The sequence below is a fragment of the Microcebus murinus genome, chromosome 10 (genome assembly GCF_040939455.1).
Source record: "Microcebus murinus isolate Inina chromosome 10, M.murinus_Inina_mat1.0, whole genome shotgun sequence".
NCBI lineage: Eukaryota > Metazoa > Chordata > Mammalia > Primates > Cheirogaleidae > Microcebus > Microcebus murinus.
The window spans coordinates 3,890,093-3,906,871 of record NC_134113.1 but is presented as its reverse complement, the minus strand read 5'-3'; the positions used below and the strand labels follow the sequence as shown (position 1 = coordinate 3,906,871).

The following is a 16,779-nucleotide window of genomic DNA, read 5'->3' as shown; positions in this document are numbered from 1 at the left end:
AAGAAATGAGGGTCAGAGAAAGCTATGAGGCATACAGAAAACAAATAGCAAAATGACATAAGTACATCCTTTCTTATCAGTAATTACTTTAAATGTAAATGGACCCTCCCACCAGGTGCCTCATACTTGTAATCCTAGCACTATGGGAAGCTGAGACAGAAGGTTAGCTTGAGGCAATGAATTTGAGACACCTAAGCAAGAGTGAGACCTGTCTCTACAAAAAAAATGGGGAAAAAATTATCCAACAGTGGTGGTGTGTACCTGTAGTTCCAGCTCCTCAGGAGGCTGAGGCAGGAGGATCACTAGAGCCCAGGAGTTTGAGGTTGCAGTGAACTGTGGTGATGTCACTGCATTCTAGACAAGCAACAGAACAGCAGCCTGTCTCAAATAAATAAATAAAGATTAAACTCTGTAATAAGAGAGATTAGCACAGTGGATAAAAACGCATGATCCAATTTATATCCTGTCTACAACAAACTCAATTTAGATCCCAAGGCACAAATAGGTTGAAAATGAAAGGATGGAAAAGATAGAACAAGCAAATAGTAAGCAAAAGAGAGCAGAGGTTGCTAATATTTTACAAAATAGACTTTATATCAAAAAAGTTTACAAGACACAAAGGACAGTATATATTAATAAAAGGTTCAGTACAGCAAAAAGATATAGCAAGTATATTTACACCGACCAATAACAGACCAAAATATATGAAGCAAAAACTGAAGGAAGAGAAATAGCAGTTCTACAATAATAATTGGAGACTTCAATACCCGCAATAATAGATAAAAATACCAGACAGAATATAAGGTAACAGAGGACTTAATCAACACAATAAACATATTAGATCTAATAAGCATATATAAAACATTCTACCCAACAACAGCAGTATACACATTGTTCTCAAGTACCCATGGAACATTTTCTAGTGTGGACCGTATGTCAGTCCACAGACTCTCAGTAGATTCTAAAAGATAGATATCATACTAAATGTCTTCTCTAACCACAATGGGGTGAAGTTAGAAATCAGAAACAGAAGTAAAACTGGAAAATGCACAAATTTGTGGAAATTAAAGAACATATTCTTAACTAATAGATTGAAGAAGAAATCATGAGGAAAATTTAAAAACACTTAGAGACTAATGAAAGTGAAAACACAACAAATCAAAATTTACAGAACACAGCAAAAGTAGTGATAAGGGGGAAATTTATAGCTGTAGGTGCTTATATTAAAGCAAGAAAAATCTCAAGAAACTGTAAAAAGAAGAACAAACTAAACCTGAAGATAATAATAAAGATTAAAGCAGAGGCATAACAAAATAGGGAATAGAAAATAATAGAGAAAATTATGCAACCAAAAGTTGGTTCTTTTAAAAGATCAACTTATAAATTGACCAGCTATTAGCTAGATAGGCTAATAAACAAGAAGACTCAAATTACTAAAGTCAGAAATGTAAGTGGGGACATTAGTACTGATTCTACAGAAATAAAAAGGATTATAAGAGTATTATAAACAATTGTACACCAACATACTGGATAACCTAGGTGAAGTGGACAAATTCCTAGAAACTCAAAAACTACCAAGACTAAATGCAAAGAAATATAAAATCTGAATAGACCTATAACAAGTAAGGAGATTGAATCACTAATCAAAATCTTCTAACAAAGAAAAGCTCTAAGCCTGATGCCTTCACTGCTGAATTCTACCAGCCATTTAGAAAAGAACTAATACCAATCCTTCTCAAACTTTTTTAAAAAATTGAAGAGGAAGCAACACTTGTTAACTCATTCTATGAGACCAGCATTAGCCTGATAGGGAAGCCATACAAAAACCCAGCAAAAAAAGTAAACTACAGGCCAGTGTTCGTTATGAACATTGATACAGAAATCCTCAACAAAGTGCTAGCAAAATGAATTCAGCAGCATATAAAATGCAGCAGCATTATACACCATGAGCAAGTAGGATTTATTCCTGGAATGCAAGGATGGTTCAACATACTGAAATTGATTACTGTAATACACCACATTAATAGAATGAAGGAAAAATATAAAGTGATGTAGAAAAAGCATTTGACAATACTCAATACTTTTCATGATAAAAACAGCCAACAAAGAATACAATGAAACTACCTCAACATAATAAATGCCATATATGAGAAATCAACATCCAAATTATACTAATGGTGAAAGACAGACAGCTTTTCCTCTAAGATCAGGAGCAAGGCAAGGATGCCAGGTTTCACCACTTCTATTCAATATAGTACTAGAAGTTCTAGCCAAATCAATTATGCAAAAAAAAGAAAAGGCGTCCAAATTAGAAAATAATGAGTAAAATTGTCTCTGTTCACAGATGATATGATCTTATATGTAGAAAATCTTAAAGATCCCACAATAACAAAAAAACTGCTGGAACTAAATATTTCTAATAAATGAATTCAGCAACACACAAAAATCAGTTATGTTCCATATGCTAATAATGAACAATCCAAAATGGAAATCAAAAACAATTCCAATTACGATAGCATCAGAAAGAATAAAATACTTAGGAATTAACTGACTTAAGAAAGTGAAAGACTCAGAATGAAAACTACAGAATATTGCTGAAAGAAATTAAAGAAGACATAAATAAATGGAAACACATTCCATGTTCATGGATAAGACAATATTAAGATGTCAGTACTATCCAAAGTGATCTACAGATGGTATGCAATCCGTGTCAACATCCCAATTATGGTTTTTGCAGAAATAGAGAATCTCACTCTAAAATTCCTATCAAATCTTAAGGGACATCAAATGGCCAAAACAATATATAAAAACAGACACAGGAAGACAAATTCTGTATTTTCTCACTTAAAAGTGGGAGGTAAATGGTGTGTACACATGGAAGCAGAGTGTGGAATGATGGACAGTGGAGAGTCGTAGAGGTGGGAGGATTGGAAGAACAAGGACAATGGGAGGTTGCTAGATGTGTGTTGCTCCAGTGATGGACGCGCTGAAGGCTGTGACTGCACTGCAGTGCAGTATATCAATGTAGTAGAATTGCACTTGTACCCCATGAATATATACAAGTAAAAACTAAATTTAAAAAATAAACATTGAGCATTACAAAATAAAGGGAACGAGCTAGAAGACTCATACTTATTGATTTCAAAACTAACTTCAAAGCTACAGTAATCGAAACTGTGGTAATGGCATAAAGACAGACATATAGTCCAATGGAATTGAATAGAGAACCCAGAAATAAACTTCACGAATGTGGTGAAATGATTTTTTACAAGACTCCCAACACCATTCAATGGGTAAGGACAGTCTTTTCAACAGATGGTGCTAGAGAAACTAGATATCTACACGCAAAAAATGGATCTGGACCCTTACCTAATGTCATATAGAAAAATCAACTCAAAATGATCAAAGATCAATGTTAAGGCTCTGAGAAGGAAACAGGGCAGAAACTTCATGACGTGGGATTTGTCAGAGATTTGACTTTGACACCAAAGGCATAGTGTTGAATAAAAGAAAAAATAGGCAAATTGGCTGAATGAAAATTCTTAATTTTCGTACATCAAAAGACACTATAAACTGAGCAAAAATGCAATCCAAAGAATGGGAGAAAATAATTTGTAAATCACTTATTTGATAAGGAATTAATTTTCAGAATGTATTGTGTACTCCTAAAACTCATCAATAATAAAACAACCTAATTTTAAAATGGGCAAAGGACTGAACAGACATTTCCCCAAAAAAGATGTATAAATGGCCAATAATCATGTGAAAAGATGCTAAACATCATTAATCATGAGGAAAATGCAAATGCAAACTACAATAAGGTACCATTTCACATCCATCAGTATGGCTACTATCATAAAAATAAAATAACAAGTCTTGGCTAGGATGTGGAGAAATTGAAATTCCTGTGCACTGCTGATGGGAAGGCAACATTGTGCAGCCATTGTGGGAAACAGTTTGGTAATTCTCAAGTGAAAAATAGAATTACTGGATGATTTAGCAATTCTACTTCTGCATATATACCCCCAAAGAATTGAAAGCAGGGTCTCAACGAGATATTTGTACACCCATGTCCATGGCCGCATTACTCAAGATAGTTAAGATGTGGAAGCCACCCAAGTGTCCATCAAAGGAAGAATGGATAGACAAATGTGGTCTTAACTGTACAATGAAATATTACTCAGCTCTAAAAAAGAAGAAAATTCTGACACATGCTACAACATGGGTGAACATTATGCTTAGTTAAATTTGACAGTCACAAAAAGACATGTCAGCCTCCTTAGAAGAACTACTTAAGAGTGGTCAAAATTTTGACTGTCCTGGAGCGGGATCGCACCCTGGCTCTCGGGTACATCAGGTATGCTGTGTGCCATGTCATCCTAACCTATGACCTGTCCAAGTTCACAAGTGTAAAAACTGCCTTGGTGAAGTTGTATAAGTGCCCAAAGCCATACAGTTTGTAAAATGGCAGAGCTGGAATTAAACCCACGTCTGTCTTATTCCAAAATCTTATTGTTGCCATTACGAACTCCTTACTTTTCTACATAAGCTCTTTCCATGGGTTCTCGTAGTGTTAGAATAAAATACAAACTCATCCCTGTAGCCTAAAAATCCCTGAAAGATCTATCTTCAACCTACCTCTGCCTCACTTCATACCACTCTCCCTCACTCATCTACCCCAGCCATACCGATTTTTCCTCATCCTTTTGCCCACATTGAGGCTTTTGCATGGTTCATGGCCCTGTCTGCAGCTGTCTCCCCCAGCTCTCCAGGGACTGGTTTCTTTCTGTCCTTTAGATTTCAGCCCCAGTGTTGTTCCTTGGAGAGGTCTTCTCTAACCACCCTTCTCCAAGGCATTATCCTCTTGGACTTGGCTTTATTGTATTGCCCTCAACAGGTTTTGCTTGGGGTTTGGGGCCAGCCTCCACACTAGAATGCAAATGCCATGTGGGCAGGGACCCTGACCATCCGTTCATTGTTGTACCGGTATTGAGCATGTTGCCTTCATGGTTGTTAAATGAATGTGATGTGATTAAATTCTTGAGAGACATTCAGATATGTGATTAACAGTTTGAGTTTTTAGTTATGTCTAAGTCCCTTGCTCTAATTCCAATATAAGTATCAAGAGGCATGTTATTTATAGAGAAGAGGAAAACTGTTAAGGTATTATGTTTTTGTAATTGTATGAATTTTCCCCCAAAAGTGAAATATCCTTTACTTTAGAAATTTTTAAAAGAGTGACACATGTCAAGGAAGAATTTTAGAACTTAATATCACCACCATGACCAGTTTGATGTTTAAATAGTCTATAAAGTGTCACTGGTTTTTATTTCCAATTAATGATGAAGTTATTCGCAGATTATAAATTTCTGCTGGAGGTTGTGCTGACTTTAAGATGGACAGAGTAGTATTCCTCCCCTGGTGAGGATAAGCTAGACCTATATGTCTCTATGTTGAAGGAAACCAGTTACACTGCTGCAACTTGTGAGTCCCATGTTACTAATAGAAGTGGAAGCAGACAGCGCCACATGAGAAGTGCCTCTCCTGTGTTTACTTGGTAGCATAGTGGAGAGTCCTGGGAAACACAGGTTACCTGCGCGTCTGAGCCATTCAAACCCACAGGCTTACCGGGCTCTTGACTGCTGACTTCCTGGGAGCTGCTGAGAGAGGAAGGGGTGGGGTGAAGAGGCAAGTCAGGATGGCCACTGTGACCTGTAGAGCAGAGTGACTTTTGGGTCAAGGACAGTTGTACCAGATGCTCAGTCACCTGGCAGGTACAGTATAAGAACGCTGCCTGACTCTCGGGTGCCTCCTGTGTCTCGTCTAGTCCAAAACCTGCCAGAACCTCCGCACTGTTTCTGTTCTGCCTGTAATGCTTTGTAGCTTAGAACTATTTTTGACCCTTGGCCATTTTTTATTGATTTTGAAATATCACTGGTGCTAGACCAACCCTAATGTCCTATAATTTTGGTGGGTTTACTTACTTTTTTGACTCCAAGTTTTCATTTGATTCCATTTAGCTAGTTCCAAAGGTACTTTGCAGAGATTGTCACTCTAACTGGTTCCTGCAAATTTGTTTTATCCTTTGGGATGTCTTTGAAGAGAAAAGGACATATTTCAGGTATCATAAAACATCCTGTTGCATTTATTGGTGTGGAGGCCTAGCTCAGAAGCTCGCACTCAGAATGACTGGGAGGGGGAACTCACTCTTGACTGGCTGTGGTTTGTGAAGAGTGCTTGACGGCAGTGCAGGGTCGTGGTTAGAGAGCAGGGGCTGGAGCCAGGCTGCCTGTACCCAAACCTGGCTGGCCACTTCAAGATGTGTGACTTTGGGCAAGTTCCTTAGCCTCTGTGTGTCTTACTTTTCTCATCCATAATATGAGGACAGTGACATTGAACACTTAGAGTTTGTGTGAGGATTGAATACTTTTCCGTAGGTGCTTAGAACAGCCCCTGCCACATACTATGTGTTGGGATGTGACAACTGCTGCTTTTATTTTTATTATTAGTTTTACTGGTGGTGTTATTTTATGCAAGTAAACTGACAACCCCGTTTTCAATTTTGGCTTATGTGAGAGACACTTAGATCTGCAAAGCTCTGCTTACACGGGGAGAGGCAGTGTGCTCCATTAGCAGAAATGCAGCTGAGCCAGCTTGTCACCTGCTGACTCCTTGATCCCAAAGGTACCCCAGCACTGGATAAGCTTCCTCTTTACATGGCAGGTGAGGTAGGCGCTTGCTCGTATTTCTGCTGTGCTTCCACTCAAATTCCTGTCATCAGGACACCAGTGGCCTTGACCCTAGATGTGTATGGAGGCCCTGGGCACTGTTTTCAGAAGCTTATTGTCCCCAGAATGCTTTCCCCTCAAATCATCCCCTGCAGTGTGAAGACTGACAGCATACAGAGCTGTGTACCTGTGTGCATTTATTATAAGTAGCACCTCACCCACAGCACGGATCTGGCAGAACTGGGGAGTCACCCCTCAGAAGTGGACCGAAGCCAGGCACCGAGGGGCGCACATCTAAAACACTCCTGCTGCCTGTGCCAGGAGCTACGACTGCAGCTAGACGGGACTCAGCACATGGTGCAGAGAAAGTGCACGGTGACAATAGAGCGGGAAAAGTGGCATGAGAAAGGTAGGGTCCCCTTCCCCCTCCCCCTCCCCCAAGCTCTAGAGCAGTTATTTGTGCCCTGTTGGTTGGGCGCCACACACTCTGCCAACCATGGTACATACAGCGGCTCCTCTAGAGAATCAGAAGTGACATTGGGGCACTGCCCCAAACAAATGGAATTATTTCATGCCTCAAACCCTTTCGTGTGGTTTAAGTTAGAAGTGGAATTGGTTTCTGACCCTGAAACCTGTGTGTGACAGGGATGCCAGACTGACGGCTCCGTGCCACGCTCTGCTTTGAAGTGGTTAGCAAAATGATTCCAGAGCATGTCATGTACAAAATTAGTTTCAGTACCGCAGGATCCTTCACCACCGACCCCATGCATGTGAGGTACCTGCGAGCGCAGCCCTCGCTCGGCCACAGAAGCATTTGGAGTGGGCAGCGTGTGTGATGACTGTGTCTGGCGGGAAGCAAGGGACTGTCATCTTAGCATGACTTCACTGCCAAATGGATGGGCTCACGTGGCCTGCTCTGCCCATCGTGGACTTGAATGTTTGTACATCCGAGACTGGGGATGGCCAGAGAGAACGAGCCCAGGCGGGGGGGCGGGGGCGGGGGAGGGGGTGTTGCCTGGGCCCCTGTGATGCTGCAGAGGAAGTGGAGGTTCTGTGCCGTGGAGGGTCGGGCGCAGAAAAGATGCTCCTGAAGGCTGGAGGGTCTCACCTCTCCCAGTAAAAGGTCAATTTATGGAAGGTACATTGTGCATACCAAGGGCAGTGGATATGGCCTTCATTTCAAAATCTTTAAGGAAGTGCTGATTTGGGTTGCTCACAGAGGTAAAATTGCTGTAGTCAATGGGTACGTGAAGTGTTTGTGCCAAAATTCAGCAGTGTCTTATGGGTCCTTTGTGCCACTTCCTCTAGTGTTGTGTTTCGCTGGCGGCGAGGAGGCCAGAGAAGCGGTCTCAGCTGTCAGCGAGGCGGCGGGCCTGAGAAGGCCTTTCCCTGGTAAAGACGGGAGCGCTTTGCTCCTTCTGGTAGCATATATTAAATGCAAGTGTCGTTCTGTATTCTTCAGTTTATGACCTATCCTTTACAAACCTGGCAATTATTTATTTCCCTATCTTTTTCTGTTTTTCTTTTTCGCTTTCAGTAATTAGCAATTAGCCATTAATTGGTAAATTAGAGAGTACACATACTCATGATTTTAGTTTTCATTTTTAAATGCTATTAAGGCATAATAGGCTACAAAACCAAACAGTACACACAGCACTGCACAGAAACACTTGAAGCACAGATGTTCCCTCATATTAAAATCCAAAAACTCGGAGGGAAATTAGATACCAGATAGACCGACAGTTTGGAGAAGGAAGAGGGAGCCACATGGGTGGTGTGTGGTGGGTGTTACACACATGCTGGGTTCCAGCACTGTGCGTGGAGACCCTGTGTGGAATCTGCACGATAAAGACTCCACTTTAATTCTCTGAATGAGAAGAGTGTGTAGTAGAACTGAGTGATGTAAATGAGAATTGAGAACAAAAGAGAATTATAATAGATGAAGATGGAAGTCACATGAACTTGACAGTGAAAGCAAGGAGAGCTTATCTATGTGGAAACCTTGTGGCACTTGGGAAGAGTAACAGTATATTTCAGATATATTTCTCTGCCCAGGACCTCTACCTTGTCTGTCCCCGTCCCCCTGCCCCACCCATCTTCCTGCCCTGTAGCCCCCCGAGCTGGGGGCACATCCTCAGCACAAGCCCCGTGAGAGGCCCTCGGCCCGGTGGCACTTGGGGAAGTGCCTTTCTCCCTGTCCCAGTGCGAGAGTCCTGGAGAGCAGGGCCTGGGGCTGCCGGGTGGGGCGTGTGCTGGGGTGCGACAGGGTCCCTCTGCAGCAGGGCCACCCTTTCAGGGCCACACTCTTGCTATTTGTCTTCCTTGGCTGACAGACATTGGCACTTTCAGATTTTCAGGTGTTTGGCAATGTAAAGCATTTTCAGAATAATTTTAAAACTGAACTTCTATTTTGCATTGTAAAAAATTCTGCAGTTTTACCATGGTCTGAGAAGATACTGGCAGGGTATTTATTAAGCATTCTCATCTTTAGGAACATCTTTTTATAACATGGCAGAGAAGTACACAGTATTATAAAAGCCTCATGGTGTAGGGTTGCCCCATATAGACCATCCTGTTCTCAGAGGCCGGCCGGCGTTGCAAAAGGTTTCTAGTGCGCTCCCTGCCCTCCTACTGGTGCACTTTGGAGAGCCAGGCAGTACACAGACCTATTGCCTTCATGGGTTTGTTGTCTAAAAGTTTTTAAGCATATATTCTTGAAGCAAAAATTAAATGTAGATATATATAAAGTGTATGTATCTCCTGAAAAGTCAGTATAAACCTTTGTATGCATTTAAATTGTTTTAATATAAATAATATATCTTTTTTGGATGCTGGTAACTTTTTTAAAGTTTACTTACGCATTCATGCAACAAATATTTATTGGTGCCTTCCCTGTTCTAGGCCAGAGGTTGGCAAAGCTTGTCTGTGAAGTGCCCCATGGCAGACATTTCTGGCTTGGGAGCCACACTGCCTCCGGCGACTCCCCAGCCCTGCCGTGAGTGCAAAGCAGCCCAGGGGTGAGCGATGGGTATGGCCGTGTGCCAGCAGGACTTTATTTACAGATACTGAAATCTGAATTTAAAACAATTTTCATGTGTCACGAATTTTAAGTATTGATTGTTCTTTCCATTTTTTTTCCCCAACCATTTAAATATATTAAAACTATTTTTAGTTTGCTGTCCTACAAAAGCACAGGCCATAATTTGCTGACCCCTGTTCCCAGCAGTCGTCTGGACACAGAGCGATGACCAGAACAAAGTCCCTGTGGTCATGGCCTGTGTTTCAGTGTCCTGCAGGACTTGACGTGCCACTGGCTTGCATGGCTGGAGAGCATGCCTTTAGTGACATGGCCTCTCTCATCAGACGAGTCCAGGTTCAGCGTTTCAACCTGTCTGACTGTACTTCACAAATGAGTTTGGCACGTAAATCTGCCAGTCAGTAATATCCTTGTCATGGATTTTTTTCTGTACCGTGCCATTTACCAGCCTACATTTTTCTTCCCTGTTAATACCTTGTCACCATGGGGGTACAAGGCCCTGTAGTAAGCGGCTGAGCCCCAGTTGCTGACTCCACAACTCAGCAATTCAAGGTGCTTTATTGCCAGGGTGGTCTTGGTGGCCTGGTCGGGACACCAGTGCCCTGCAGAAGAGCTGGCTGGCCCTGCTGAGTCTGCACTCCAGTGCTCAGTGCAGGGTTCTTTTAAGGCAGTGTTGCAACAAACGGGCTCACGCCCTCTATTTGTAGTAGCCATGGAAACGTTAGAAGCTCTCTTTCCAAAGCTAAGCATACAATAAAGCACTTCAAATGTTGGTGGGATTAGAGACTTTAGAAGATGTTTAATTTTCTCCCCCACTCTTTCTTTCTCTCTGTCTCTTTAGAGAGGGAACAAGAGGGCAATGTGAATATTAACTCAGACTGGCTTTAATCTCGCTCGTGACACTTCAGACTGTCTAGGTCTGCGCAGCTGCACACTAAAAAGGAGCGTCATACATATTCATGACCCAGGGCTGCGGATTAGACACGGTTCTTCAGGCTGTATTTTACAATGTTTCTCTTTTCAACTCAAATTTTGTGAAAGGAACAACTACAAAAAATTGATTTTGTAACTATTCTTAAGTCCAAAACCCTAGATACTAGTGCTAAAATGTTCTCGTTGGAAATAGGAACAGCTCAAAGGAGGCTTGTGGTATTTGATTTATAGACAACACAAACCCCAAAATGTTGGTGCTCACGTAGGGAGTAGAGCAGACTTCTCACGTCCGTTTTAGAAGAATGTGTGGCAGCAAAGAGGGTTCTAACTTCCTGAAGTCCTCCTTAGGAAAGAAAGGTGAATTTCCCTTATGACATATAAGAGTGTTAAATAATACATTTAAGTGAAGAGTTTTGAGGCTTTTGCTGTTGTTCATTTGTTTGTTATTCCTGATTTTTGAGGCACTAGAAAGGAGCTGGCTTCTAAGTGGTCTTGTAGCCGCGCTTCCTCCCAGCCCCCACCCGACTTTCACATCTTTCTGCGCTTGGAACACTAGTTTTGGGAGAAGACAAAAATGCCTTTTCTGCTTTGAGCTTCAGCGCCGCTTCTGTCAGGTCGCCAGTTCAGTGGCTGTGCCAAGAGCCTGCTGCTGTGGAGTCTGACTGTTGTATTTTGTCCCGCAGCAGCTTGTGTGCCTGCGCCCGGGCTGGGGCGGGACCACACCGCAGCCAGAGCCGCGCCCTCGCCTGCGGGCTCCTCTTCAGCCCCGGCTTTCTATGGGCCTGTTCCTTGCGTGTGGAGTGGGCGTCGTGGACAGAAATTAGCCACCAAACATTTTAAGAGTGAATTGCTAACAATATTTTCACAAAATGTAATAGAAAAGTTGCCTGTCATTCTAAGACAAACATGGCTAAAATCCACTCCTCCGTCCACTTGGAACTTCTGGCATTCTGTTGTTATGGACCTTTTATTCACACAGTCCGGCTTCCTTGCTTGGCTTGCATTTATGTTGCTTTACTTTCGTCTAGTCTCTCAAATCACGCAAAGCCCTGAGTCAGGGACACACAGCCTGCGAGGGTCGCCGCAGTGCCACGGCCGCGCCGAGGGGAGCAGAGGTACTCTCGCCCCTGCGAGGTCGGAGCTCACAGCACGTCCAGGCAGACAGAGACGCAACACATAATCGTAGCTCACACAGCTTCCATACACACGTATTAAACATCCACTTTGTGCCAGGAACTAGCCTGGGTGCTGGGGACACAGAAGTGACTTAGATGCGGCTCTTGCCCTTCACGAGCTCACAGACGCACACACAGAGGAATGTGGCACAGTGTGCTGAGAACAGTGACAAAGTGCGGGTGAGAAAACGGTTTGGAATCACAGCGGGCGCACCTAACGTAAGCTGTGTCAGGAAGTAGCGAGGACAGTGAGGAAAGTCTTTCAGGAGGAGCTGACACTTAGCCGAGTCCTGAAGACTGAGTATGCCCTATGAGGAAGGCAGCCGCAGCAAAGGAAGCACCTCCCAGCTCCGGGACCCACAGGCGTGTGGAGACAGGAGGCGAGGCCCAGTGAGCCTGTGAGGGGAGGACACTGGCAGAGGTTGGCAGGGGCTGTTTGGTGACGGTGCCTTCCTTTAGAGAGTCTGTGTTTGCAACTGGCAGTGATGGTGCTGGCATCGATTCCTCCATGACTGAGCCAACCAACCCTCCAATTTCAGGAGCTCTCAATGCATTCATGGGAATTTCAGTTTTCCTACTTTCCATTATACTTAAGTGAATAACCAGGAAGTTTGCAGAAAGAAGAAAAGTATTCTGCCATTAGAGTGTTATTATGCATATGAACTGAAATACTCCAGTCTTATACCTTTTCTTGCTCCTCAGTCAGTTCTCATAATCACTGCCTCCTGTTTTTCTATAAAAAATGGGAAATGAATTTGTATAATGATAGTGTCATCCTGGGTGTGAAATATTAGTTGCAGCAAATAGTTCATTGTTCAGAAATTCACTAATAACGTTGGAAGTGCTTGATACCTGAGATCGCTATTTTTATTTTCTATACTGGCGTGGTGTGGGGGTTCAGTGATTGTAGGAAAGGGGGAAACTCAGATCTAGGTTGTATGTGTTTGAGTATTTGCACAGATTCTGGCTCCAGAAAAGAAACAGAGCTTTGTGGAGGACCTTGACTTTAGCGTGAATGGATGGCGAATCAATGACAAAATGAGAGCATTTTCCTCACCAGAGGTGGGTGACTAATTACAGGCCTCGTTCTGTGCTATCCGGAAAAGGCCCGTCACCCCCATAGGCGGTTTCGACAGTGAGCCTCCTGAGGCCAGCAGGCCGCCCACTCAGCAGACGTTGGTCGGTGCCCTTCTGTGTGCCAGGTCTATGTGTAGTCCCGGGGCCCCAGAGATACGAGACCCATAGCCCCTGACGTGGAGGAGCTGGGAGGGGCGGGCCAGGGGCTTAATGTGGTGACCAGGGAAGCAAAACGCCTGGCTCACCGGGGAGGACTATCAGGATCGCCAGCCGACTGGGTGTGTGTCGGAGGGACTGGGATGGAGCAGCCTTTTGAAGCCTGAAAAACACCTCCTGAACATGCCACTGCCCGTGCTTCTACGTTTCAATCATCTGACTTTGATGGACAGGTTCATTTTTTTTTTTTACTCTTCTTTCTTTCTTTCTTTCTTTTTGAAACATACTGGAATGGGAAACACCTGCCGATCATCCTGTGCAAGGGCTTGTTGTTCTCGGGGTCTCCATCTACTCATGGGCAGGGAGACCTCTTTCTTTAGAAAAGTATTTACTCCACCCTAGGTTCTTTGTTCTTTCTGGACCGGGGTGCCAGGCCCACAGGGACAAGGCCAGTCCTCAGCGGTCTCTTACATGTCCCTAGATCCAACCACTAAAGACCTGTGACCTACCACAGTTTTTGTACAGTCCTTCATAGAACTGAGTATGATAGCAATGTAGTGCTTGCATGAGGTGTACGCCGCTCTGGCGATTAAATCACGTGCTTCAGTCAATAACGCAGCAATGCCATCCCAGTCCTCGTGAGTTGTCTCAGTCTGGCGTGCTGGACACTGAGTGGTGGGCATGGCCAGGCAGGAGGGCCAGGTGCCTTGAGTGCCCAAGTATTCAGAATAAACTCGGCAAGTCCTTCAGAGGCCTTCTCGCTTCGTCTTTAGCCTGCTGAGCGGGGACATGCCGTGGTGACTCCTAGGAAACGATTCTTATTTATAACTGGGCTCTAGTTAAACAGGATGATTTTCCTGCCAGACTCCAGCCTGACATCTCTGCGACTGATGCTTTAGTGTTCCTCTTACGCTTTCCGCGGTGACTCGGCAACACAGTCATCCAGCAAAGGGGTGTGTGCGTGTGTTTTTGTGTTCATAAACTTCAGTTTAGCTACTCTAAAACTCATTCATTCTGAGTAAGTACCTCTGGGTGCCAATTGTTAGACATCACATACACGTGCTGGACATACTTGCACATGTGTGTATTACATCTTTTTAATTCGTTGGCACTTTGGATGCATGTTCATAGATATATTCTCAAGATTTTCAGTGTTTCTGTGCTCCTCTACTGCTTCTCACTCAGTGCTCCTGTGAAGTTATAAAACAGATTATAAAACAGTATGTCAGCAGATTCCTTCACTCTGGCTCCAGTTCTGACCCAGTGGGTGGTGTATGCCATCCGGAACCTCACAGAGGACAACAGTGAGAACCAAGATTTTATTGCAAAGATGGAGGACCAGGGCCTGGCAGATGCGTCCCTACTTAAAAAAATAGGTTTTGAAGTCGAAAAGAGGGGTGAAAAGCTGATTCTGAAATCTACTAGTGGCACACCTCAGCCGGTAAGTACCCTCCCGTGAGCTGTCCTTCTCTCTCAGTTTGGGGAAAGCTGTGGCTGCTTGCTCCTTACCGTGGGCGTGATGAGGTTTATAAGAACACGGACGGGAGGATTTTGGCCTCTAAGATGGTTTACCAAAGAAAGCCCTAAATATAGTTGCAAACAATATTTTCTTCAGCCTTTATACTGCCATTTTTTTTTAAGAGAAAATCTCAAACTCATTCTGGGGGAGAAATATGAAAAACAAAATTTATTCATGGTCTAAAAGTAAGCTACTCACAGGAATTAGATTTTCTTTAAAAGATAGCTAATGTTCACTACAATAAAAGAATAGAAAACTTCTTGAATAATAATGAGTGAGTTCTTTCTGGTTTCTCCATGTTATTTGGGATGATTGACCAAAACTCTGGGGTTTTTCTTTCCCCTTCCTCTGATGATTCTTGTAAATACTCTTGTTATATCTTGTAAATATATTTGTTATATCTGTGATTTTGTTTCTTTTTTCTTCTTAGTGAATGAACTCCATCCCCATACCTGAATACTTGGCATCTGTTTCATGGATTTTTCATCTTCTGCAGTATGTGAACTTGCAAGTGTTTAAGGATTTATAAGTACTCGGGAACATAAGAATCTTTTAGATACTAGAGTTATGTGTGTATAAGCTCAAAGTGAAAGCACCTCAGTTTTCTCTTGTTTCTTTGCTTTAAATGTAACTGTCTAGTTTGCCTTTGTTCCCCCTGGGTAGAATATGCATTTAAGAAATAGATTGTACTCACTGTGACAGCAAATAATAAATCCTCCTCTTTGAGGGCACATCCCTCATTTGGCAAAGACTTGGATGTTTGCTTGGATTCTGTTTGTCCCTTCAGATGGCAAGTCAGCGTCTTTCCTTTTATTTTCCTCTTCTCACTGGGTTTTCTGAACTCTGGCAGGCCGCTGAAGTAGTTTCTCACTGTGATTAATTCTAGCAATCTCTTTTCATCCCTTCTGCCTTTCCAAAACATTGACAAGACTCATTTCCAGTTAATTAATTCGAGAACCCTCCCTCTTCATTTTAGGTACTGGGCTGTGTTGTCACTGAGCCCTGTCCCTTTGGAATGTAGCAGGGAGTGAGACTGGTAAGAGAACGTGGGGGGTGGGTGTTTAACTCTTCTGGTTCCAGATCGTCCCAGAAGCAGACTTCTCGGCTCCATTTCATGCAAAGGCAAGTTCTGCATCTTACCCACCTTCATGTGTATGTAATGCAGGAAAGGATGTTTGTTTGTTTGTTTTAATTTTATTTCAGAATTTTGGGGGGGTACAAATGTTTTGGTTACATAAATTGCTTTTGTACTGTTTGAGTCAAAATTATAAGAGTGCAAGAAGGAATGTTTTATGTTCTGCTCTGTGGGCAGCATGAAAGATACATTCATATCTTAAAAAAGCACTGGTCTCATAAAGGCGCCACACAGTTTTAGCTGTGCCTTTACTGGAATTTCAGGAGTAGTTTGGGGGAACAAGAGTATTTTTGACATCCACCTATCTCTCTCTCTGTCTGTCTACTTGTATCAGAGGTAGGACTGTATTCGGCGAGCACTAACCTCTTTGTAGACACCCAGATCATTTATATAACTGACAAAAACTCTAGTGGGAGGTCATCTGGTGAATGCTTAAAACATATTATCTTCTTGAACAACCATGTTACTAAATTACCTACAGACCTTGCACAATTCATATTGAACCTTCCAAAATAAAAACAATAAAGACCCAACCAAACGTTTTACAATAATATTGATTGCTGCAAACTAAAGTGCTTCTAAGTTGTTTGTACCATACTTAAGTTGCTTTGTAAAAACAGCTTAAGCATGTTGAGAATGAAATAAAAGCTTTCTCCTATGCTATCTAATGTACTCTATATAACTCTGAAGACACATCAGCTTCTAAGATTGTGTCAATCTAGGAATAACATTTTTTCTCTCATTTATGACATTCCCTCAGTGAAGAAGCCATTGCAAAATTTAAAATACACAAAAGAGTCATTCTCTTTTGGTGAATAAAGAGTTAAAGCTCTGTTCTCTAAATAGAAGCCTGGCCAAAGGAAAGAAACAGTGGGAGTCCCTTTTCCCTTTTAACTAGTTTGCAATAGACACTTCTTTTTTCCTTTCTCAATAGATGTATGCACACCAGTGGAATCACACAAACATGTCGGTATGAGCCATATAATAACAAACACAAATAAATAAAAGGGAGCCTTGTG

At 42.6% G+C, this 16,779-nt stretch overlaps 1 protein-coding gene across 1 annotated transcript in view; it reads left to right on the top strand.

Moving 5' to 3' along the window:
* Positions 1 to 15,376, top strand: part of ATXN10 (ataxin 10) — a 156,453-nt gene extending 141,077 nt beyond the window's left edge. The window contains exons 11-12 of the mRNA XM_012757348.2: positions 14,360 to 14,547; positions 15,056 to 15,376. Of these exons, the coding sequence (XP_012612802.2) occupies positions 14,360 to 14,547; positions 15,056 to 15,058 (191 nt within the window). The 3' untranslated portion in view covers positions 15,059 to 15,376. The remainder of the gene's footprint in view (positions 1 to 14,359; positions 14,548 to 15,055) is intronic.
* The last annotated feature ends 1,403 nt before the right edge of the window (positions 15,377 to 16,779 follow it).